Source organism: Triticum aestivum, chromosome 2D (assembly GCF_018294505.1).
Source record: "Triticum aestivum cultivar Chinese Spring chromosome 2D, IWGSC CS RefSeq v2.1, whole genome shotgun sequence".
In the NCBI taxonomy this organism is placed as follows: Eukaryota; Viridiplantae; Streptophyta; class Magnoliopsida; order Poales; family Poaceae; genus Triticum; species Triticum aestivum.
In genome coordinates this window covers 371,458,853-371,485,727 of record NC_057799.1, presented here as the reverse complement: position 1 = coordinate 371,485,727, position 26,875 = coordinate 371,458,853, and the positions used below count along the sequence as shown (strand labels likewise).

The 26,875-nt window shown below is 41.8% G+C and overlaps 1 protein-coding gene across 17 annotated transcripts; it reads right to left on the bottom strand.

Annotated features, from left to right (window-relative positions):
* Positions 1–21,240: 21,240 nt before the first annotated feature.
* Positions 21,241–25,880, bottom strand: LOC123053201 (uncharacterized). 17 transcript variants are annotated; one of them, XR_006425463.1, is made up of 8 exons: positions 25,303–25,880; positions 25,096–25,192; positions 24,497–24,564; positions 24,225–24,362; positions 23,733–23,840; positions 23,512–23,598; positions 21,881–22,705; positions 21,241–21,534 (listed from the first exon to the last, which is right to left on the bottom strand). XR_006425463.1 is itself a non-coding variant. In XM_044476628.1 (6 exons), exons 3-6 carry the CDS (start codon positions 24,506–24,508, stop codon positions 21,497–21,499), a joined length of 312 nt encoding a protein of 103 aa, XP_044332563.1. In that variant the 5' UTR covers positions 24,509–24,564; positions 25,096–25,192; positions 25,303–25,880; the 3' UTR covers positions 21,241–21,496. The 17 variants fall into 17 exon arrangements, 3 of the variants coding, with proteins under 3 accessions (XP_044332563.1, XP_044332565.1, XP_044332564.1); XR_006425460.1 differs by having other exon boundaries at positions 23,733–24,362; XR_006425459.1 differs by having other exon boundaries at positions 21,881–23,598.
* Positions 25,881–26,875: the final 995 nt, after the last annotated feature.

The window sequence follows — 26,875 nt, the reverse complement described above, 5'->3', positions numbered from 1 at the left end:
CCCTGGCCCACTGTGAGACCCGGAGTTTTAAGAACTTCTGAGGTCACTGGCCTAGGATCCGGAGTATCCTGGGAGTTTTCAGGCTTAACGCCTGGTTCTATGTTCGGAGGACAGGGAGTCTCTTCTCGAAGATGGGTATCCGGCTCGCACGGCTCGGAAATCCGAACATAGCTTGTTCCCAACATAGGGGGAGAGATGTCCTTGGCTTGCTCCTCCACAACCGCAACCAGATGGGTGATCGGCGGGGACCTGATTTCTCTCTGATCGGGTTTAAGCCCAATCCGATCATAGTCTGTTGCGACCTCCAGGGTGGCGATGCGATCTAGCAGTTCGTTCAAAGACGAGATATCTGCCGGATCCATCTTATCGGAGTGTTCGAGGCTAATGCGGAGATGATTTTTGGTAGTTTGGGGGACCGACTTTGGCTTAATGGCCGAGTGGGCGCCCATGGTAAAACTGCCGAGCTGGAGGATCTGCCCAGGAGCTAGGGCCCTTCCAGAGGTGATTTTGTCGTTGACGACCAGGCGAGCCATCGATCCTTCTATCGATGGCACAGAGGAGCTCTCAATGAAAGCACCAATGTCAATTTCAAAATTGGCCGATCTCGGGTAGGGGGTCCCGAACTGTGCGTTTAAGGATCAAAGGTAAGAGGAGACAGGGGACACGATGTTTACCCAGGTTCGGGCCCTCTGAATGGAGGTAATACCCTACTTCCTGCTTGATTGACTTTGATGAGTATATGGGTTACAAGAGTTGATCTACCCCGAGATCGTAATGGCTAACCCTAGATGTCTAGCCTGTATGATTTGCGATAGCCTCTACGGACTAACCCCTCTGGTTTATATAGACACTCGAGGGGGCTAGGGTTGTACAGAATCGGTTTACAAAGAAAGGAAACTAAACATCTGGCTGCCAAGCTTGCTATCCACACAAAGGAGAGTCCCATCCGGACACGGGGGAAGGCCTTCTATCTTGTATCTTCACGGCCCATCAGTCCGGCCCATGTCACATAGCCCGGCCACCCGAGGACCCCTTAATCCAGGACTTCCTCACCTACAGTATTCAAAAAGGGTCTACCAAGGATGATTGACATACTGTCCTCCTCGGGATTATCAAGAAGAACAAAGTCCGTTAAGATAGTAACGTTTGCAACGACAACATGCACATCCTCACAAATACTGATGGGTATGGCAGTTGATTTATCAGCCATTTGCAAAGAGATTTTAGTAGGTGTCAACTTATTCAAATCAAGTCTATGATATAAAGAGAAAGGCATAACACTAACACCGGCTCCAAGATCACATAAAGAAGTTTTAACATAGTTTCTTTTAATGGAGCATGGTATAGTTGGTATTCCTGGATCTCCTTGTTTCTTTGGTATTCCACCCTTAAAGGAATAATTAGCAAGCACGGTGGAATTTCAGCTTCCGGTATCTTTCTTTTATTAGTCACAATATCTTTCATATACTTAGCATAAGGAGACATTTTCAAGATATCAGTAAAACGCATACGCAAAAAGACAGGTCTAAGCATTTCAGCAAAGCGCTCAAAGTCCTCATCATCCTTTTTCTTGGATGGTCTAGGAGGAAAGGGCATGGGTTTCTGAACCCATGGTTCTCTTTCTTTACCATGTTTCCTAGCAATGAAGTCTCTCTTATCATAACGTTGATTCTTTGATTGTGGGTTATCAAGATCAACAACAGGTTCAATATCCACATCATTATCATTACTAGGTTGAGAATCAACATGAACATCATCATTAACATTATCACTAGGTTCATGTTCATCACCAGATTGTGTCTCAGCATCAGAAATAGAAATATCATTGGGATTCTCAGGTGTATCTATAACAGGTTCACTAGAAGCATGCAGAGTCCTATCAGTTTTCTTCTTCTTTTTATTACTAGGACTCGGTGCATCAGTATTAATTCTCTGAGAATCGTTCTCAACTCTCTTAGGATGACCCTCGGGATACCGAGGTTCCTGGGTCATTTTACCACCTCTAGTCATAACCCTAACATCATTATCATTGTTCTTACTATTCAACTCAAAACAAATCATCATGTGCCTTAAGTACTTGTTCTACTTGAGTTCTAACCATGGAAGCATGCTTACTAATAATCTTAAGATCACTAACAGTTATACTCATATAATCACCCAAGTGCTACTTCTTGAGCTTGCGTTGGTTTTTCCCTTGAAGAGGAAAGGGTGATGCAGTAAAGTAGAGATAAGTATTTCCCTCAGTTTGACAACCAAGGTATCAATCCAGTAGGAGACAACGCACAAATCACCGAATACCTGCACAAACAATCAAACAACTTGCACCCTACGCGATAAAGGGGTTGTTAATCCCTCCACGGTTACTTGCAAAAGTGAGATCTGATAGAGATAGATAAACGATAAAGTAAATATTTTTGGTATTTTTGGTTTATAGAACGGAAAGTAAAAGATTGCAAAATAGTAGATTAGAAAGTAATATAAAGGAAAATATAAACTTATATGATGGAAAATACACCCGGGGGCCATAGGTTTCACTAGAGGCTTCTCTCAAGATAGCAAATAATACCGTGGGTGAACAAATTACTGCCGAGCAATTGATAGAAGAGTGCATAATTAAGACGATATCTAAGGCATTGATCGTGATTATAGGCATCATGTCCGTGTCAACTAAACCGAAACGATTCTGCATCTACTACTATTACTCCACACATCGACCGATTACTGCCTGCATCTAGAGTATTAAGTTCATGAAGAACGGAGTAACACATTAAGTAAGATGACATGATGTAGAGGAATTAACTCAAGCAATATGATGAAAAACCCATATTTTTATCCTCGATGGAAACAATACAATACGTGCCTTGCTGCCCCTACTGTCACTGGGAAAGGACACCGCAAGATTGAACCCAAAGCTAAGCACTTCTCCCATTGCAAGAAAAACCAATCTAGTTGGCCAAACCAAACCGATAGTTCGAAGAGAATTACAAAGATATGAAATCATGCATATAAGAATTCAGAGAAGATTCAAATAATATTCATAGATAAGCTGATGATAAATCCACAATTCATCGGATCTCGGCAAACACACCGCAAAAAAGTATTACATCGAATAGATCACCAAGAACATCGAGGAGAACATGGTATTGAGAATCAGAGAGAGAGAATAAGCAATCTAGCTACTAGCTATGGACCCGTAGCTCTGTGATAAACTACTCACGCTTCATCGGAAGGGCAATAGAGTTGATGTAGAAGCCCTCCGTGATCGAATCCCCCTCCGGCAGGGCGCCAGAAAAGTCCCCTAGATGGGATCTCACGGGTACAGAAGGTTGCGGTGGCGGAAAAGTCTTTTCATGGATGCTTCTGGTGGTTTGGGGATACATGGGTATATATAGGCAAAAGAATTAGGTCCGAAGGGTCACGGGGAGCCCACAAGGGTGGGGGTGCGCCCTCCATCGTTGTGGCCCTTCTAACTTGCACTCCAAGTCCCCTGGGTGTCTTCTGGTCCAAGAAAAATCATCGCGAAGGTTTTATTCCATTTGGACTCCGTTTGGTATTCCTTTTCTGCAAAACTCAAAAACAAGGAAAAAGCAGGAACTGGCACTAGCTCTAGGTTAATAGGTTAGTCCCAAAAATTATATAAAATAGCGTATTAATGCATATAAAACATCCAAAACAGATAATATAATAGCATGGAACAATCCAAAATTATAGATACGTTGGAGATGTATCAAGCATCCCCAAGCTAAATTCCTGCTCGTCCTCGAGTAGGTAAATGATAAAAATAGAATTTTTGATGTGGAATGCTACCCAACATATTTATTCGTGTAATTTTATTTATTGTGGCATGAATGTTCGTATCCATAAGATTCAAAACAAAAGTTTAATATTGACATAAAAACAATAATATTTCAAGCATACTAACAAGGCAATTATGTCCTCTCAAAATAACATGGCCAAAGAAAGCTTATCCCTACAAAATCATATAGTCTGGCTATGCTCCATCTTCACCACACAAAATATTCAAATCATGCATAACCCCGATGACAAGCCAAACAATTGTTTCATACTTTTGATGTTCTCAAACTTTTTCAACTTTCACGCAGTACATGAGCGTGAGCCATGGACATAGCACTATAGGTGGAATAGAATATGGTGGTTGTGGAGAAGACAAAAAGAAGGAGATAGTCTCACATCAACCAGGCGTATCAACAGGCTATGGAGATGCCCATTAATAGATATCAATGTGTGTGAGTAGGGATTGCCATGCAAGGGATGCACTAGAGCTATAAGTTTATGAAAGCTCAAAAAGAAACTAAATGGGTGTGCATCCAACTCGCTTACTCACGAAGACCTAGGGCAATTTTGAGGAAGCCCATCATTGGAATATACAAGCCATGTTCTATAATGAAAAATTCCGACTAGTATATGAAAGTGACAACATAGGAGACTCTCTATCATGAAGATCATGGTGCTACTTTGAAGCACAAGTGTGGTAAAAGGATAGTAACATTGCCCCTTCTCTCTTTTATCTCATTTCTTTATTTGGGCCTTCTCCATTTTTGGCCTCTTTTTTTTTCATCCGGAGTCTCATCCCGACTTGTGGGGGAATCATAGTCTCCATCATCCTTTCCTCACATGGGACGATGCTCTAATAATGAAGATCATCACACCTTTATTTACTTACAACTCAAGAATTACAACTCGATACTTAGAACAAAATATGACTCTACATGAATGCCTCTGTCGGTGTATTGGGATGTGCAATGAATCAAGAGTGACATGTATGAAACAATTATGAACGGTAGCTTTGCCACAAATATGATGTCAACTACATGCTGATGCAAAGCAATATGACAATGATGATGCGTGTCATAGTAAATGGAATGGTGGAAAGTTGCATGGAAATATATCTCGGAATGGCTATGGAAATGCCATAATAGGTAGGTACGGTGGCTATTTCGAGGAGGGTATATGGTGGTTTATGGTACCGGTGAAAGTTGCGCGGCACTAGAGAGGATAGCAATGGTGGAAGGGTGAGAGTGCGTATAATCCATGGACTGAACATTAGTCATAAAGAACTCACATACTTATTGCAAAAATCTATTAGTTATCAAAAAGAAGTACTATTCGCATGCTCTTGGGGGGATAGATTGGTAGGAAAAGACCATCGCTCGTCCCTGACCGCCACTCATAAGGAAGACAATCAATAAATAAATCATGCTCCGGCTTCATCACATAACGGTTCACCATACGTGCATGCTACGGGAATCACAAACTTTAACACAAGTATTTCTCATATTCAAAATTACTCACTAGCATGACTCTAATATCACCATCTTTATATCTCAAAACAATCATAAGGAATCAAACTTCTCATAGTATTCAATGCACTTTATATGAAAGTTTTTATTATATCGCTCTTGTATGCCTATCATATTAGGACTAAATTTATAACCAAAGCAAATTACGATGATGTTCTAAGAGACTCTCAAAATAATATAAGTGAAGCATGAGAGTTAAGTAATTTCTATAAAATAAAACCACCGCCGTGCTCTAAAAAGATATAAGAGAAGCACTAGAGCGAAATTGCCTAGCTCAAAAGATATAAGTGAAGCACATAGAGTATTCTAATAAATCATGATTCATGCGTGTCCCTCTCAAAAGGTGTGTACAGCAAGGATGATTGTGGCAAACTAAAAAGCAAAGACTCATATCATACAAGACACTCCAAGCAAAACACATATCATGTGGTGAATAAAAATATAGCCTCAAGTAAAGTTACCGATAGACGAAGACGAAAGAGGGGATGCCTTCCAGGGCATCCCCAAGCTTAGGCTCTTGGTTGTCCTTGAATATTACCTTGGGGTGCCTTGGGAATACCCAAGCTTAGGCTCTTGCCACTCCTTGTTCTATAGTCCATCAAATCCTTACCCAAAACTTGAAAACTTCACAACACAAAACTCAACAGAAAATCTCATAAGCTATGTTAGTACAAGAAAATAAATCACCACTTTTGGTACTATTGTGAACTCATTCTTTATTTATATTGGTCTAATATCTACTGTATTCCAACTTTTCCATTGTTCATACCCCCCGATACTACCCATACATTCGTCAAAATAAGCAAACAACACATAGAAAACAGAATCTGTCAAAAACAGAACAGTCTGTAGTAATCTATAACTCTCGAATACTTCTATAACTCCAAAAATTCTGAAACATTGGGACAGCCTAAGAAATTTCTATATTAATATTCTGCAAAAAGAATCAGTATTTTATCGCGCTTCTGTGATTTTTAATAATTCTGGGACTGACCGTAAAGGTTTCTATTTTCAGCAAGATCAAATCAACTATCACCGTAAGCCATCCCAAGGGTCTTACTTGGCACAAACACTGATTAAAACACCAAAACACGATTACTACAGAGGTAATAATGTGTAATTTATTCAAGAACATTAGCAAAACAAAAAACACAAAAAAAATTGGGTTGCCTCCCAACAAGCGCTATTGTTTAACGCCCCTAACTAGGCATTGAGATTTCAATGATGCTCACATAAAAGAGAAGAATTAAAGCACAAATAGAGCATCATAAAACACATGACAAACACATCTAAGTCTAACATACTTCCTATGCATAGGCATTTTATAAGCAAACAAATTATCAAGGCAAGCAAAAGCTAGCATATGCAAGGAAGAAGCGAGAGACGATAGCAATCTCAACATGAAGAGAGGTAATTTAGTAACATAAAAATTTATATAACCATATTTTACTCTCTCATAATAATTACATGTAGGATCATAAGCAAAATCAGCAATATAGCTATCACATAACATATTCTCAACACGATCCACATGCATGCGGAGTTAACACTCTTCCAAAATAGTGGGATTAACATTAACTAAAGTCACGGCCTCTCCAAACCAACTTTTATATAAAAAAATCTTAAGATTGATCATACTCCAAAGTAGTGGGATCATTATTACCTAGAGTTAACACTCTTCCAAACCCACTTTCAATATTATTGCAAACATATTCATCATGAGGCTTAAATAAATTTTCAAGATCATAAGAAAAGCACCCCAATCATGATCATTGCAACAATTAGTGGACATAGCAAAATTAGCATCCCCAAGCTTAGGGTTTTGCATATTATTAGCACAATTGATATTAATGAATTTGTAATAACATCATTGCAATCATGATTTTGATTCAAGAAACTATCAAGTATGGGTGCAATAGCAATAATCTCATGTTTAACATAAGGAACTATAGAAAATTCATCTCATAAATATTGGCATCATGGCCCCAAGAATATAAAGCATCATGTTCATCAAGGGATATTTCAATCAAATCATCGGAATCATAATTATCTATAGATTCATGCATATCATTATTTTCTTCCAAAGCAACAGTCATTCTCTCAATAAAATCATTAACATAGGCATGATGAGCATAGTTTTCATAGCAATATTTAAGTTAGATTTGTAGAGAGTAATATCATACTTTTCAATCAAAGAAGCAACTTCATAAGCACCCTTAAAAGCAAAAAAAAATCTCCAATTTGCTCGATATCATAGTAACTATAAACACCCTTTTCATAAGAAGATAAGATTTCATTATCATTAAACCCACATAGGTAGGGAAAGGTGTTCTTTAGGGTTCTTAGAGCAAGAAGTAAAATCACAAAGTTCACAAAGATTCCAAGCATAAAAGAGCAATTTATTTGATTCCATAAAAGTCTCCCCTTTTCAGACAAACAATGACGCACAAAATGAGCATGCCCATCTAAAGATTTTCCCTCAACTAAACTGGTTGGGGTTTCAGCACGAGCACATATGGATCGAAGATGATCCAAGAATAAAACTTTAAGTGGATACATATAAATAGATTTTTAGCAAGCAAATAAAAGGCACATGGCAACCCAAGCAAAGATAGCAAACAAGCAAAAAGGCATGCGGAAAGAACGGCGAAAGTAAAAGGGAAATCTTTACGAAAACTGTTTTAGAAGTGGGGGAGAGGAAAACGGGAGGCAAATGGCGAATAGTGTAATGCAAGAGATGAGAGTTTATGATGGGTACTTGGTATGTCTTGACTTGGCATAGATCTCCCGGGCAACGGCGCCAGAAATTCTTCCTGCTACTTCTTGAGCTTGCGTTGGTTTTTCCCTTGAAGAGGAAAGGGTGATGCGGCAAAGTAGAGATAAGTATTTCCCTCAGTTTGAGAACCAAGGTATCAATCTAGTATGAGATTACGCACAAATCACCGAACACCTGCACAAACAATCAAACAACTTGCACCCAACGCGATAAAGGGGTTGTCAATCCTTTCACGATTACTTGCAAAAGTGAGATCTGATAGAGATAGATAAATGATAAAGTAAATATTTTAGGTATTTTCGGTTTATAGAACGAAAAGTAAAAGATTGCAAAATAGTAGATCGAAAACTAATATAAAGGAAAATATAAACTTATTTGATGGAAAATAGACCCGGGGGCCATAGGTTTCACTAGAGGCTTCTCTCAAGATAGCACATAATACGGTGGGTGAACGAATTACTGCCGAGCAATTGATAGAAGAGTGCATAATTATGACGATATCTAAGGCAATGATCATGAATATAGGCATCACGCCCGTGTCAAGTAGACCAAAACAATTCTGCATCTACTACTATTACTCCACACATCGACCAACTCCTGCCTGCATCTAGAGTATTAAGTTCATGAACAACGGAGTAACGCATTAAGTAAGATGACATGATGTAGAGGAATTAACTCAAGCAATATGATGAAAACCCCATCTTTTTATCCTCGATGGCAACCATACAATATGTGCCTTGCTGCCCCTACTGTCACTGGGAAAAGACATCGCAAGATTGAACCCAAAGCTAAGCACTTCTACCATTGCAAGAAAAACCAATCTAGTTGGCCAAACCAAGCCGATAGTTCGAAGAGAATTACAAAGATATCAAATCATGCATGTAAGAATTCAGAGAAGATTCAAATAATATTCGTAGATAAGCTGATCATAAATCCACAATTCATCGGATCTCGGCAAACACACCGCGAAAAATTATTACATCGAATAGATCTCCAAGAACATCGAGGGGAACATGGTATTGAGAATCAAAGAGAGAGAAGAAGCCATCTAGCTACTAGCTATGGACCCGTAGGTCTATGGTAAACTACTCACGCTTCATCGGAAGGGCAATAGAGTTGATGTAGAAGCCCTCCGTGATCGAATCCCCTCCGGCAGAGCGCCGGAAAAGGTCCCTAGATGGGATATCACGGGTACAGAAGGTTGCGGCGGTGGAAAAGTCTTTTCGTGAATGCTTCTGGTGGTTTGCGGATATAAGGGTATATATAAGCGAAAGAATTACGCCCGGAGGGTCACAGAGGGCCCACAAGGGTGGGGGCGCGCCCTATCCCCCAGGGCGCGCCCTCCATCCTTGTGGCCCTTCTAACTTGCACTCCAAGTCGCCAGGGTGTCTTCTGGTCCAAGAAAAATCATCGCGAAGGTTTTATTCCGTTTGGACTCCGTTTGGTATTCCTTTTCTGCGAAACTCAAAAACAAGGGAAAAGCAGGAACTGGCACTAGGCTCTAGGTTAATAGTTCAGTCCCAAAAATTATACAAAATAGCATATTAATGCATATAAAACATCCAAAACAGATAATATAATAGCATGGAACAATCAAAAATTATAGATACGTTGGAGATGTATCAAGCATCCCCAAGCTTAATTCCTGCTCGTCCTCGAGTAGGTAAATGATAAAAACGGAATTTTTGATGTGGAATGCTACCCAACATATTTATTCGTGTAATTTTCCTTATTGTGGCATGAATGTTCATATCCATAAGATTCAAAACAAAAGTTTAATATTGACATAAAAAATAATACTTCAAGCATACTAACAAGGCAATTATGTCCTCTCAAAATAACATGGCCAAAGAAAGCTTGTCCCTAAAAAATCATATAGTCTGGCTATGCTCCATATTCACCACACAAAATATTCAAATCATGCACAACCCCGATGACAAGCCAAACAATTGTTTCACACTTTTGATGTTCTCAAACTTTTTCAACTTTCACGCAGTACATGAGCATGAGCCATGGACATAGCACTATAGGTGGAATAGAATATGGTGGTTGTGGAGTAGACAAAAAGATGGAGATAGTCTCACATCAAGTAGGCATATCAACGGGCTATGGAGATGCCCATCAATAGATATCAATGTGAGTGAGTAGGGATTGCTATGCAAGGGATGCACTAGAGCTATAAGTTTATGAAAGCTCAAAAAGAAACTAAGTGGGTGTGCATCCAACTCGCTTGCTCACGAAGACCTAGGGCAATTTTGAGGAAGCCCATCATTGGAATATACAAGCCAAGTTCTATACTGAAAAATACCCACTAGTATAAGAAAGTGACAACTTAGGAGACTCTCTATCATGAAGATCATGGTGCTACTTTGAAGCACAAGTGTGGTAAAAGGATAGTAACATTGCCCCTTCTCCCTTTTCTCTCATTTCTTTATTTGGGCCTTCTCCATTTTTTGGCCTCTTTTGTTTCGTCCGGAGTATCATCCCGACTTGTGGGGGAATCATAGTCTCCATCATCCTTTCCTCACATGGGACGATGCTCTAATAATGAAGATCATCACACCTTTGTTTACTTACAACTCAATACTTAGAACAAAATATGACTATATATGAATGCCTCCGGCGGTGTACCGGGATGTGCAATGAATCAAGAGTGACATGTATGAAACAATTATGTACGGTGACTTTGCCAAAAATACAATGTCAACTACATGATCATGCAAAGCAATATGACAATGATGATGCGTGTCATAGTAAATGGAATGGTGGAAAGTTGCATGGAAATATATCTCGGAATGGCTATGGAAATGCCATAATAGGTAGGTACGGTGGCTATTTCGAGGAGGGTATATGGTGGGTTAATGGTACCGGCGAAAGTTGCGCGGCACTAGAGAGGATATCAATGGTGGAAGGGTGAGAGTGCGTATAATCCATGGACTCAACATTAGTCATAAAGAACTCACATACTTATTGCAAAACTCTATTAGTTATCAAAAACGAAGTACTACGCGGATGCTACTGGGGGATAGATTGGTAGGAAAAGACCATCGTTCGTCCCCGACCGCCACTCATAAGGAAGACAAATCAATAAATAAATCATGCTCCGACTTCATCACATAACGGTTCACCATACGTGCGTGCTACGGGAATCACAAACTTTAACACAAGTATTTCTCAAATTAAAAATTACTCACTAGCATGACTCTAATATCACCATCTTTATATCTCAAAACAATCATAAGGAATCAAACTTCTCATAGTATTCAATGCACTTTATATGAAAGTTTTTATTATATCCCTCTTGGATGCCTGTCATATTAGGACTAATTTTATAACCAAAGAAAATTACCATGATGTCTAAGAGACTCTCAAAATAATATAAGTGAAGCATGAGAGTTCAATAATTTCTATAAAATAAAACCACCGCCGTGCTCTAAAAAGATATAAGTGAAGCACTAGAGCGAAATTGCCTAGCTCAAAAGATATAAGTGAAGCACATAGAGTATTGAAATAAATCACGATTCATGCGTGTCCCTCTCAAAAGGTGTGTACAGCAAGGATGATTGTGGCAAACTAAAAAGCAAAGACTCATATCATACAAGACGCTCCAAGCAAAACACATATCATTTGGTGACTAAAAATATAGCCTCAAGTAAAGTAACCGATAGACGAAGACGAAAGAGGGGATGCCTTCCAGGGCATCCCCAAGCTTAGGCTCTTGGTTGTCCTTGAATATTACCTTGGGGTGCCTTGGGCACACCCTAGATTAGGATCTTGCCACTCCTTATTCCATAGTCCATCAAATCCTTACCCAAAACTTGAAAACTTCACAACACAAAACTCAACAGAAAATCTCTTAAGCTCCGTTAGTATAAGAAAATAAATCACCACTTTTGGTACTGTTGTGAACTCATTATTTAGTTATATTGGTGTAATATCTATTGTATTCCGACTTTTCCATGGTTCATACCCGCCGATACTACCCATAGATTCATTAAAATAAGCAAACAACACATAGAAAACAGAATTTGTCAAAAACAGAACAGTCTGTAGTAATGTGTAACTCTCGAATACTTCTGTAACTCCAAAATTTTGAAACATTAGGAAAGACTAAGAAATTTGCATATTAATCTTCTTCAAAAAGAATTAGTATTTTATTGCGCTTCTATGATTTTTAATAATTCTGGGACTGAGCGCAAAAGTTTATATTTTTCAGCAAGATCAAATCAACTATCACCGTAAGCCATCCCAAAAGTCTTACTTGGTACAAACACTAAGTGAAACAGCAAAACACAATTACTACAGAGGTAATAATGTGTAATTTATTCAAGAATGGTAGCAAAACAAAAAACACAAAAATAAATGGGAAAACTTTGTTTTTGCCACTCTAGTTTTTGCACATTTTGCTTATGCCACTCTAGAATTTGACATATCACTTTCGCCACTCTCAGCTTTTGACAATTATCACAATTGCCATTCCATGGCAAAAGAAAAAATTTCAGAGTGACAATTATGATACATTGTCAAGATCTAAGGGTGGAAAAAGTGAAATAAAAAGTTATTGCTTTTGCCATGGAATGGAAATTGTGATAATTGTCAAAAGCTGAGAATGGCAAAAGTGGTATGTGAAATTCTAGAGTGGCATAAGCAAAGTTGGCAAAAGCTAGAGTGGCAAAAACAAAGTTTCGCCAAATAAAATTTGGTTGCCTCCCAACATGCGCTATTGTTTAGCGCCCCTAGCTAGGCATTGAGATTTCAATGATGCTCACATAAAAGAGAAGAATTGAAGCACAAAGAGAGCATCATAAAACACGTGACAAACACATCTAAGTCTAACATACTTCCTATGCATAGGCATTTTATAAGCAGACAAATTATCAAGGCAAGCAAAAACTAGCATATGCAAGGAAGAAGAAAGAGACGATAGCAATCTCAACATGAAGAGAGGTAATTTAGTAACATGAAAATTTCTATAACCATATTTTACTCTCTCATAATAATTACATGTAGGATCATAAGCAAATTCAACAATATAGCTATCACATAACATATTCTCAACACGATCCACATGCATGCGGAGTTGACACTCTTCCAAACTAGTGGGATTAACATTAACTAAAGTCATAATCTCACCAAACCCACTTTTATCAAAAAAACTCATAAGATTGATCATACTCCAAAGTAGTGGGATCATTATTAGCTAGAGTTGACACTCTTCCAAACCCACTTTCAATATTATTGCAAACATATTCATCATGAGGCTTAAATAAACTTTCAAGATCATAAGAAAAATCACCCCAATCATGATCATTGCAACAAGTAGTGTACATAGCAAAATTAGCATCCCCGAGCTTAGGGTTTTGCATATTATTAGCACAATTTATATTAATAGAATTTGTAATTACATCATTGCAATCATGCTTTTGATTCAAGGAACTATCAATTATGGGTGCGATAGAAATAATCTCATGTTTAAAATAAGGAACTATAGCAAATTCATCTCCATAAGTATTGGCATCATGGCCCCAAGAATAGAAAGCATCATGTTCATCAAGGGATATTTCAATCAAATCATCGGAATCATAATTATCTACAGATTCATGCATATCATTATTTTCTTCCAAAGTAATGGTCATTCTCTCGATAAACTCCTTAACATAGGCATTATGAGCATAGTTTTCATAGCAATATTTAAGTATGTCAGAATTTTCAGATTTGTAGAGAGTAATATCATACTTTTCAATCAAAGAAGCAACTTCATAAGCACCCTTAAAAGCAACAAATTCTTCAATTTGCTCGATATCATAGTAACTATAAACACCCTTTTCATAAGAAGATAAGATTTCATTATCATTAAACTCACATAGGTAGGGAAGGTATTTTTTTAGGGTTCTTAGAGCAACAAGTAAAATCACAAAGTTCACAAAGATTCCAACCATAACATAGCAAACAATTTATTTGATTCCACAAGAGTCTCCCCTTTTCAGACAAACGATGACGCACAAAATGAGCATGCTCATTTAAAGATTTTCCCTCAACTAAACTAGTTGGGGTTTCAGCACGAGCACATATGGATCGACGGTGATCCAAGAAGAAAACTTTAAGTGGATCCATATCAATAGATTTTTAGCAAGCAAATAGAAGGCACATGGCAACCCAAGCAAACATAGAAAACAAGCAAAAAGGCATGCAAAAAGAAGGGCGAAAGAAAAAGGCAAATCTTTTCGAAAATCGTTTTAGAAGTGGGGGAGAGGAAAATGAGAGGAAAATGGCGAATAATGAAATGCAAGAGATGAGAGTTTATGATGGGTACTTGGTATGTCTTGACTTAGCGTAGATCTCCCCGGCAACGGTGCGAGAAATTCTTCCTGCTACTTCTTGAGCTTGCGTTGGTTTTTCCATTAAAGAGGAAAGGGTGATGCAACAAAGTAGAGTTAAGTATTTCCCTCAGTTTGAGAACCAAGGTATCAATCCAATAGGAGACCACGCACAAATCACCGAATACATGCACAAACAATCAAACAACTTGCACCCAACGTGATAAAGGGGTTGTCAATCCCTTCACGGTTTCTTGCAAAAGTGAGATCTGATAGAGATAGATAGACGATAAAGTAAATATTTTCGGTATTTTTTGTTTATAGAACGGAAAGTAAAAGATTGCGAAATAGTAGATCGGAAACTAATATAAAGGAAAATTGAAACTTATATGATGGAAAATAGACCCGGGGGCCATAGGTTTCACTAGAGGCTTCTCTCAAGATAGCAAATAATACGGTGGGTGAACAAATTACTGCCGAGCAATTGATAGAAGAGCGCATAATTATGACGATATCTAAGGCAATGATCATGAATATAGGCATCACGTCCGTGTCAAGTAGACCGAAACGATTCTGCACCTACTACTATTACTCCACACATCGACCGACTCCCGCCTGCATCTAGAGTATTAAGTTCATGCAGAACGGAGTAACGCATTAAGTAAGGTGACATGATGTAGAGAAATTAACTCAAGTAATATGATCAAAACCCCATATTTTTATCATCGATGGCAACAATACAATACGTGCCTTGCTGCCCCTACTATCACTGGGAAAGGACACCGCAAGATTGAACCCAAAGCTAAGCACTTCTCCCATTGCAAGAAAAACCAATCTAGTTGGCCAAACCAAACCAAACCGATAGTTCAAAGAGAATTACAAAGATATCAAATCATAAATATAAGAATTCAGAGAAGATTCAAATAATATTCATAGATAAGCTCATAAATCCACAATTCATCGGATCTCAGCAAACACACGGCAAAAAAGTATTACATCGAGTAGATCTCCAAGAACATCGAGGAGAACATGGTAATGAGAATCAAAGAGAGAGAAGAAGCTATCTAGCTACTAGCTATGGACCCATAGGTCTGTGGTAAACTACTCACGCTTCATCGGAAGGGCAATAGAGTTGATGTAGAAGCCCTCTGTGATCAAATCCCCCTCCGACAGGGCGTCCAAAAAGGTCCCTAGATGGGATCTCAAGGGTACAGAAGGTTGCGGCTGTGGAAAAGTCTTTTCGTGGATGCTTTTGGTGGTTTGGGGATATATGGGTACATATAGGCGAAAGAATTAGGTCAGGAGGGTCACGGGGGGCCCACAAGGGTGGGGGGCGCGCGCTCTGTCCTTATGGTCGCCTCGTGGCTCTTCTAACTTGCACTCCAAGTCCCCTGGGTGTCTTCTGGTCCAAGAAAAATCATTGCAAAGGTTTTCTTCCGTTTGGTATTCCTTTTCTGCGAAAATCAAAAGCAAGGAAAAAACAGGAGCTGGCACTGGGCTCTAGGTTAATAGGTTAGTCACAAAAATAATATAAAATAGCATATTAATGCATATAAAACATCCAAAACAGATAATATAATAGCATGGAACAATCAAAAATTATAGATACATTGGAGACGTATCACCAAGCAGTTAAGCATGTAAGCATTACGTTTCAATTGTCTACTAACGTAAGCATTGCAATTTTCTTGTTTAACAATAAAATTATCAAACTCATCCAAGCATTGACTAGCAGACTTATTATGAGAAATATCACCTTTGTCAAATCTATAGAGAGAATTCACCTCTACTACCTGTGTCGGGATATCAAGACCATGCATTTCTTCAATAGGTGGTAAATTCTTAACATCTTCGGTTTTAATACCATTTTCTTTCATAGATTTCTTTGCCTCTTGGATATCTTCAGGACTGGGAAATAGAAGACCTCTTTTCTTCGGACTTGGCTTAGGAGTTGGTTCAGGAAGTGTCCAATCATTATCATTACTCAGTATATTATTCAATAGCAATTCAGCTTGCTCAACAGTTCGTTCCCTGAAAACACAACCAGCACAACTATCTAGGTGGTCCGTAGAAGCATCGGTTAGTCCATTATAAAAAGATATCAAGTATTTCATTTTTCTTGAGAGGATGATTAGGCAAAGCATTAAGTAATTGGAGAAGCCTCCCCAAGCTTGTGGGAGACTCTCTTCTTCAGATTGCACAAAATTAAATATTTCCTGTAAGGCAACTTGTTTCTTATGAGCAGGAAAATATTTTTCAGAGAAGTAATATATCATATCCTTGGGACTACGCACACAACCAGGAGCAAGAGAATTAAACCATAACTTAGCATCACCCTTTAATGAGAAAGGAAACAATTTAAGAATATAATAGTAGCGAATTTTTTCCTCATGAGCAAATAGGGTGGCTATATCATTCAATTTAGTAACATGTGCCACAACAGTTTCAGATTCATAACCATAGAAAGGATCAGATTCAACCAAAGTAATTAACTCTGGATCGACAGAGAATTCATAATCCTTATCAATAACAAAGATAGGTGAAGTAGAAAACTTAGGATCATATTGCATTCTAGCATTCAAAGATTTTTCTTTCCACTTGCATAATAATTTCTTAAGATCGTCGCTATCCTTATAAGCAAAAAAGTCCCGAGCTACCTCTCCTTCCATAACATAACCCTCAGGCATAACAGGAAGTTCATATCTAGGAGAGCTAGGTCTAATAGGTGTTTCAAAGTTTTCAGTTTCAATAATTTCATCAGTTTCAGAAATACCATCATCTTCAGCATAATCAATAGTTCTAACTCAAGCAAGATGTTCATCAAGTAATTCACCCAGTGGCACATTTTTATCAAAGCAAAGTAGTAGCATCATAAGCATCATTCATAGTAGAAGTAGCATCATCAATAACATGCGACATATCAGAATCAATTGCAGGTATAGGTGTCGCAAGCTTACTCAAAACAGAAGGTGAATCCAGTGCAGAGTGTCATGGGAACGGATCTGACAGTAGAGATGCGGGGTACGTAAGAGGAGGCAGTGCCTAGCTACGGCGAGGTTATACACTCGGATTTACGAGTTCAGGCCCCTCTCGAAGGAGGTAATAGCCCTACGTCTCGGGGCCGCGGAGGCTCTGTTGATTGGAGTGTTGAGTTACAGGGGGTGTGAACCCTTGTGCCAGAGGGGAGGGGTGGCTTATATAGAGCGCGCCGACCCCTCGCAGTCCTCGGTTACGCAAGGGTTTAATGAGAGAATGATGTTACGAACGTTACTGGTAACGCCCGTGTTTAATGATCTTTAAGGCTACAGAGTGAATGTCTGACCGTTGCCATTCACAGGTGACTCTAGGTCTTATGTCCTTCGAGTGGATTCTTGTACTCTGAGTGAATGATGACGGTCGAGTGGAATTCGGGTATCCGACTGGATCTTCTGTCGAGTGAGTTGCACTCTTTGATGATTCCAGTCGGTATCTTCTTTCTATCTTCGTAGGCCTTGGCTTCTTATGTAGTGTCCTTGGGTAGGGCATATAGGTCAAGCCCACGACCCTACCATAGGTACATGTCATCCTCATTAGCCCCCGAATGGATTGAGGACCGAGTGAGGAAGGTTTGAAATTGACTTCGAGCTAACTCAATGTCCCTGAGACACCTTCATGGAGGTTTGACAGTTGTTGGTAGTTTAACCCTTCGTCAGTCGCCTCGATCGATTCTGGCTTCTAGAATTCCCGAATGAAATATGTAACATAGTATCGAGCAGGTTGGATTTGGATATCTTTGACGTGATCGACTGATCTGCTGCGCCCGGATTTCACGGGATTCGAATTTTGGAGAAGCGCGCGGGCCGGGCGCAGCGCGGTAAGCGGGGCCAGTGGGGAGGGACTCCTCGATCCTTGCACCACCTTTTTCGCCACGTATCCGCCTGGCGCGAGTTGCGGGATGTGCTGAGATTGCACGGGCCCAGGAGTCAGTAACTCGGACGCGCAGGTATATAGGGCGACGCGGCCGATGCGTGCAACAATGCCCACCATTGTCCCCTTTCTCCTCCACCTCTTTGTCTCGCCCCTTCCATTGTAGCACCGCTCCGCTCTTCCTTGTTGACCACCACAGGGATGGCGAACGACTAGACGAAGGCTCTGGAACGCACGAAGAAGACGACGACCAAGGGCAAGAAGACGGCTAAGGGGTCGACCTCGCGGTCCGCTCTGTCGCCGGGCTAGATCCAAGGGGATTGGATCCCCTTGTCGGTCTCGGAGGAGGATCTGGAGGGGCTCGCTGTCGACGACGTGATAGCGCCTGGATCCAGGAGGCTACCCGAAGGGGAGACCAAGCCTGCGCCGCGCGACGACGAGCGGCTCCTCCTCACGACTCACGTGGAAAGAGCTTTATCCCTGCCTCCGCATCCATTCTTTCGCGGATTCTTGAATTTCTTTGGTGCTTAGATTCATCACTTTCCTCCAAACACCATCTCATACCTTGCTGCATTTGTTTCAATGTGCGAAAACTTCCTCGGGTGCCATCCTCATTGGGGCCTGTTCAAGCACAGCTTTACATGTCGATCTCAGCCAGTTAAGAAAGCCAATCCAACTGATGAGAGGACCCACGTGATCCAGATGTGTGGGGGTTTGGGTGTCCAAATGAGGGGTAGGGGTTCTTTCCCTCCCATGACTTTTCCTGAGTCAGTTAGAGGGTGGCAGTCGACCTGGTTTTATTGCAAAGACGTCCCGACTCCGGGGGCGTCGAGTGGTCTTCCCCCTTTCTCTCTGGAGAGAATTCACGCCACTCTTTCATTGACCATAGAAGAGGCGGAGAAGGGTGATGTTGCGATCTTGGTTGATGCCTTCGTTGCACTGGTCCAAGGCGGAGTGACAGGCATGGACTTGTTGGAGTCATTCCTCAGTCGACGCATCCAGCCCTTGCAAGGTCGCAACCACTCCATGTGGCTGTACTCAGGCGCAGATGACACCTCTCGGACCCACCTGGAGGATGTCAAAGAAGAGACAGTGGCACAGGGGCTTCAGAGCATCACTGGAAACAAGGACAATCCGCGTGGAGCAAAACGGATCTTGCCATTCGACGCTAAGCACCCTCCAGGAGAGGTGAGACGTAACTTGTCGAGTGTTTTATCTTTTACTTTTTAATATGCAATTGTATTGGAATCCGACTGATCTTTATAATCTGTGTCTTGCAGGTATTCACGAAGATGTACTCGCCCGTGCCGAACGGGGAACACTTTGCTGGAGGAGCGGAGAGTGAGGGCGGGAGTACTGACTTCGATTATGCCGACAATAGTGAAGATGACAGCACCGACTCTGAAGATAGCGAGGAAGTCGAGTCGCCTCCACGTTCTGAGCGCCGATCGAAGCAGACCCAAGACCTAGCAGCTGGCCAGGGCAAGGCTGTGATGTCGAGTGCTAGGACCCAGAAACGCACTCAAACGCCAACTCCCGACCCGTCGGAGAAAACTGCCAAGCAGGCCAAGGTTGCCCCGCCCAAGCCGCGGAAGGCCCTACCCAGGATAAAGGTCACCGTGCCTATTGCTTCAACATGAAGGCTTCTGCTTTTCCTCCTTTATTGCTATTGCAGACCTTGATATTTTGTTTGACCGAGTGGAATTCTGAACTACAGGGCTGCTACTTCCGGAACATCGCACATGGAGATCGACGACGAACAGGCTGACACGGAGACTACGGACGCAGCCACTTGTCGGGCACGTATGATCAACTCTCGCCTTGCTGATTGTTCTGGCGGTCGACTGAAATCTTACTGTCGAGTGACTGTAGTACCAAGAGATGTCATCCAACTTCCAGACGACGATGAAGAGGAGCCTCCAAGAAGCTCTGGAGGATGGGGCAGGACTTCTACCACTTCACGAAGCCTCACCAAGAAAGTGCCTTCAAGTGAGGCGCCTCATATGGTGCCTGAATATGATCCTCAAGGGACGGGTGGTTTGTCTGGAACTAGTGTTTCCTCCTCCGTACCACTGTCGACTGGTCGGCTTCACGTGTCGACTGTTCAAGCTTCGGGTCCAACCGAGCAACCGTAAGTGCTGATCCCTCCAGCTGCACCACCAACTCTTGCGTCAAGTGTGTTCACTCTGCATCATGTCCCGGAGGACCAAACAGGAGCAGCCAAGGAGGCTATGATCCAAGCTGGCCTGATGATGGAGCGACTGAAGGAGGTGTATGACTCCAGCAAGCTAGCTTTTGACGCCAGCACAACTCTTCAAGCCAATGTCCGAGTAAGTGCGATAGTAAGTTGATTTCCGATTGGATTTTCTCTATCTTGATTTTGTTGCACTACAATAAATATGTCAACTTGTGACCATCACTATTAGTCACTGAAAGGTCATTGTTTTTCGTTGGTGACCTTTTTGTGACCAAAAACAGATGGTCAAAAGCTGTGGTCGTAAACTGAAATTGACGACCTTCTCTTTGAGAAGGTCATGGAAGGCAACGACCAAAACAAAAGGTCATTGATTCTATGACCTTCTGTTTTGGTCGCTAGCTGTCTGCCCAGGCCACGTCGGATCCGACATGGCAATCTGACATGGCAAAATTGCGACCAATTAAAAAGGTCATTGATAAGATTCAGCCCGGTCCAATTCGACGCTTTACATGGGCCGAGCCCACTAATTCAGCCTTTTTATTATATTTTTTCTATCAATTTTTTATCAGCTTCATGGGCCAAGCTCAACAATTCGACCTTTTTATTTCTAGGCCTCATCCATTTCATAGTCCATTTAATTAAGCCTTTTTATACCCTTTTTCATAAATGTGCAATATTCCAGTCCACTATTGTTTGGGCCATAGCCTTTTTAGAGCCCAAATATTATTCGATCCAATAGAACATTCAGCCTTTTCATTCACATATTTCTTTTACACATTTCAACAGCTAACAATCAATAATTCTCTCAATTAAATGATCAAATCCAGAAATCACTCAATGAAACTCACAACAGCACATACACGTTTGCACGATCCATCAAGGGTGCAAACAATCAAAAAGAAATACACATGCACCAAAACATGGTGGCAACATCAACTAAAACTATTGTGCACATCTCCAGGCTTCTTCTGATCTTCGGTCACAGCAGCAGCCACCTCAACAACGTTAGATACTGATCTGCATAAATTATTAGTAGATATAGTGGAAGTTAAATGATTGCCAATAAAAAAATATCCATTCTAGAGAATAAAAATTACACATAAACATTGTTCAGGAATCCGGTAACTGGTAACTGCTCGGTCGATTACTGATTAGCGATTAATCGGTTAATCGGCCGTTTAACTGAATTAATCGGTCGATCATTAATTCACATGAGAATATATTGGCAACATGTAACTAGTTTTTCACATATTGTACCCCACATAATCCAATGCTCACAGCTACGTATTATACATTTATACTAACATATAATGCCGTAGCTCGTAGGCATATAAAAAGCATGGACAAGAGGTAGAATTGTTACCTGGACGGTTTGGTCATGATGCCTCACAAGCTTCCCTACACCTCTTTTGCTGATCCGCGTTAGCCACCGTGCAGGGTGTGACTTGCCCCCTAATCTGAGCAATATGTTGCTTCATCCTATTGATCCCTCCAAACATCTCTTTTCCACACAACTTGCACTTCACTCGCGATAAATCTAGAGGATAAATCAAGGTTGCGAACTCCCAACCCATGTTATCTGAATTTGTCTTGAGAGTTTGAGAACTTGCAGCGGTGGAACCTACCATAGACCCCTGCAAATTTTGTTGCCAAACTAGATGGAGATCATAGCAGAGATTAAAAACCTTGAGATGAATCTTAGCAGACATGTACCTTGTTGGTTGGTGAAGCCATGGGGACCTGGTTCGAGGGGTTGACGGCGCTGCTGCTTGGCCTAGGTCACCGGCACTGCTGCCTGGCCTAGGTTGCTGCTGCTGCCTGTCCTATGTCGCCGGCTCACCGCTGCTGCAGCCTGCAGGTAGGGGCTGGAGGAGAGACAGGGAGAAGAGGATGGGAGGGGATGGGGGTCAGAGAAGGAGGCTAGGGCCGACAACGGGAGCAGGGCGATCGCCGGCGGTGGCTAGGGTCGGCGAGGAGAAGCCATGGTCGTGACTCATGAGGAGTCAGGAGAGGAAGGAGAGGAAGGAGAGCTGCGATGTGGGAGAGGGAGGATGCAGCGCCGGAGGTTACGGGGCCAAATAATGGCCTGGTCGCTTGGATTGCCGCTTCGGTTACCCCCTTTTTTATGGATGCCGCTTCAGTTACTTGACCCATCACCGATTAATCGGTTTGACAACCAGTTAATCGTCTGACAACCGATTAAATACCAGTTAATCGGCTTGACCATTTAATGAACCGAGTATGTGCTATTCGCCTCAGTTAGGCACTGAGTAGCGATTAAATGGGCATTTAAATGGTAACTCGGCCGAGTTCTTGAACAGTGCACATAAATGCCCAAATACTTCAGTTCAGTAAACACTAAGCATGGCATGGGAAAACTTCCAAAACTTGACTACAACACATCAACCTGATGATGTTCTACTAAGACATTCAACACACCAACAATACTAGCGTACGTGTACGAGCACATCTACTAGCTACTAGTGCAGGTCATGCAATGAACATCTACTGGCTACTAGCACAATTGCACAAGCAATAGAAGCAGCAGCAGCTACTAGCACTGCCAGCAGTAACTACTAAGTACTAACTAGTAGCAGCCAACAGCTAGCAGCAGCGAAACTAACACTACATTAGCAAAACATCAGTAGTACAGGCTACAGCTAGAGCATCAACAACAGCAGTACATCTACATCTAGACTTTAGGGAGCATCAACAACAGTACATAAAATGACACCTTGTTGTGATGTAACAGCATGGTACAACTGACTTGCTTCCAGAACAAAGTGTGGATTCTATAGAAGAGTAGAGACGAGTGTCCCTTGGAAGCACATCAAATGTTAAAAATCTGGACTAGTTACATAATAATTGTATTCTTCTCTACAAGCACATATGAGTAGTTAATAAGTACTGATCCTATCAAGTACGGTAGGCTTGCAACATGGAGATGTATACATGACTGAACACTAACATATTATGGTATGACCGGGGCTATACCTGTCCAGGACAATGCGTGTTGCATCCAAGAACCAGGTTCTGGATCAGAGCTACATTGATGTTGCGTCCAGCAATTTTGCAGGTAGCCTGTCGTGAACATGAACATATTATGTCAGGGAAAGCGGATACTTCGTCTAAATAAATACATCTTATGCCAGACTTATTAAACTGAGGGCAGTCACAGCAACACAACATACTTGAAAATGCTAGATTTAGCATACCTCTATTCCTACGTACTACTGCACATAGGTTAACAACTAGGAGAGCAACAGAGCATGCCAAGACTCCAATTGGCCAACTAATTGCTTCAGGTCACAGTGCCAAGAACACTGGTACATGTACAAGTACAACAAAAGAAGAATCTCAGGCCTCTATAATTCGCTAGTTTCTTAGGCAACAAACATCATTGCAATTTTTGATGAAATGCATAGGTCCAGCCGATGACTACACAACAGCAACTACTGCAGACATTGGCTGGAGAAATGCTCATCATTTTTATTCTTTGTAAAAGAAATTTTGAGTTCAAGCAGTAGCACTAATTACTGACTACACATGTATACAGTGCAATAGCATAACTATAAGTGCAGAAAGAATCTAGAGCAGCACCAAATCCATAGTAACCAGTTCATAGGCATGAATTAGAACTAGAGCATGGACCAGTAGATCAACAGGAGGAGACAGATTAGACCAAATCCACATAAACACATCCATACACATAGCAGGATCAACAGGGTGAGGAGGAAGACGACGAGCTTCTGGTCCTCCTCCTCTGTCCACGGCCCCTTCTTCAGCCCCACCTTATCGCAGCACGGCTGCCTCCCTATCTGCTCAATCGCTCTGCCCTTCTGACCCTACAAATGCACAGCCAGTGTATTAGTAGTGCCAAGCATAAGGTGAAAGTGAGGTGAGATAGTGAAGGTTTGACAGAGAATACGCTTAACAAGAGCAATGTCTGAATCTCAATATCACTCACGAGCAAGCTCACCATATTCATCATTGCCAACAATGTACAGGCAGACGTCCCCAATCATGGTATAGACAATGGAGACCGACCTGGGAGAGTGTCAGCACATCAGATAATTATGGATGAGGAGTTAAAAATGCACATGCTTGGTTCAGGTTGAAGTCATGGATGGCACCCATTGGACTGGGACTTCAAATGCATATGTTGTAGCAGCTCAAATCCTCTAGCATATGGTTAACTGTACAGATGCTTAAAAGTTGATTTTAATTAAGAATTATTGCAGTTTACTGGACTATGAACAGCTAATAATACAAATCCTGTCCCCAAAAAAGCTAGTAATGCAAATAACAAATCAACAATGTCTGTAATGGTGGACTAGCACCTGTATCTATCTCTGAACTGATTGATTCGTGGCTGAATGAAAAACGAGCCTATGCTTTCAATTCTATTTATGCAGCTGAAAGGAAAACCAACCTATGCCCCCAAATTTCAATTGTTTTCACCACGGGAGAAGCAATCTAAGCTAAGCATAGGGCATAGGTACAGCCTCAAAATGGACGGGAGCAGCAAGTAGAGCAGATCGGGCAGGTGGGGTGGGTGGGATGGGGTGGCTGACCGACCTCACTGTCCGACGGTGAGGGCGTTGTTGTTGTTCCAGACGGGCGCACCGGAGTTGGTGGTCCAGTAGCCAGAGTTTGCCTCGCTCGTCGGCCGGTCCTGCAAACAACACAAGAAATCAAGAAAACAGAGCATCAGATCGCTGGACCATGGGGCGATAGAGACAGACGCTGGCGGAGCCGGGTCAGGGGGAAGAAGGGGGTACGTACCTTGTAGGGATCCATGGCCGGGGCCGGCGACCGGGCGCTGGCGTGTCCGGAGGGGAGGGGCCAGGGGATCGAGCGGGGAGGCGCTGGCGATCTGGCCTTGTTCCGGTGGGATCATGTGTTGCACTCGTCTCCTCACACACGGGCCGGCCGGTCGTCGTGGTTCCGACGACCTCCTTCGAGTGAAAGCAATGGAGGCCGGTGGCGGGGTCGGAGATGAGCACGAACTCGTTGCTGGGGTTGGAGAGGTGGTGCTGGAGGAAGGAGGAGGTGGCGGCAACAAGAGGGTGGTGGCGGCGCTCGGCGCATGAGGATGAGAGGGTGGTGGCGTCGATTTGGATCGGGGAGACGGCGGCGGCGCGAGCAGGCGCGGATCCAGCTCGTCGATGGCGCGGATCCGGAAGGCCCGCTGTGGCCGTAGCGGGGGACAGGGAGGCGTGGTGATTCGGGCTCCTCGCCGTCGATGGCCATGGTGCGGGGCCGGGGGCGGGGGCGGCGGCTAAGGGTTTGGCGAGCGGGTGCGGGTGCGGGAGAGAAGGGATTGGAACGGTGGGGAGTGGGGGCGTGGGGTCTGCGTGGGTGAGGGGTGAGGGGGTGAGAGGGCTACGTGGGTGAGAGGGTGAGGGGATGAGGTCCGCAGTTGGATCCGGGAGCATCCGACGGTGTCTGATGCATGATCCGCGTGTTATGTCTATGAACCAATCAGAACGCAACAAACAATTTGAAGACTTTATGACCATCTAAATAGGTTAGAAAAAATCATTTTCCATTTTTCAGTGCTCAAAATGACTCTTTTTTTGTAAAAGACCTACCAAATATTTGTTCAAATGATATCATACTTTCCAAAGGCTTACATCTTGGATTGGTAAACAATATCGACAAAAGGATTTTTTATTTTCTTTTGCACAAAAAATCAATTTTCCATTTTTTTGAGTGCCCAAAATAAGTTTTTTTGTGAAGGACCTACCATATATTAGTTGAAAAATTGGATCAAATCAACTTTCTAAAATACTAGGCCATATTTAATGCACAATTGAGCAAATGGTTGGGTGTCAAAAGATTTGATCCACCTTTGGTGAAAAAGACAAATTCCCGCCGATTCAGTAGGAAGCGGGTCAAATTTGAACTGCAGCTGACTCATAGTTTGCTCTTTAAATCATTTCTAGGTACTTAAGTATCTATTTAATCAGAGAAACATCACAAGTTTTCCAAGATTCAACCACTAGCTAGGAACGGTCAAGCCCGCCGTATTGACCGCATTTTGAAACGGGCATAAAAAATCAAAAAAATTGGAAAACCTTAGCATTGTGTCATCATATGTGACCAAGTTTCCAAGAGAAATAATAAACTTGCAATACAGCAATTATTTTAAAAAAGTGTTCTCGGAAATGAGCTATCATGCATGAAGATTCATGGCTTTCAAGCCAAATGATCAATCTTATGGCCACGTTCATGCCATAGCTTGTTCAAATGATCTCATATTGTGCACAAGGGTGCATCTTGGAATTCCAAACAATGTTGCCTAAGGGAGTTTTCATTTTCTTTGCACGGAAAATTCATTTTCCATTTTTTGAGT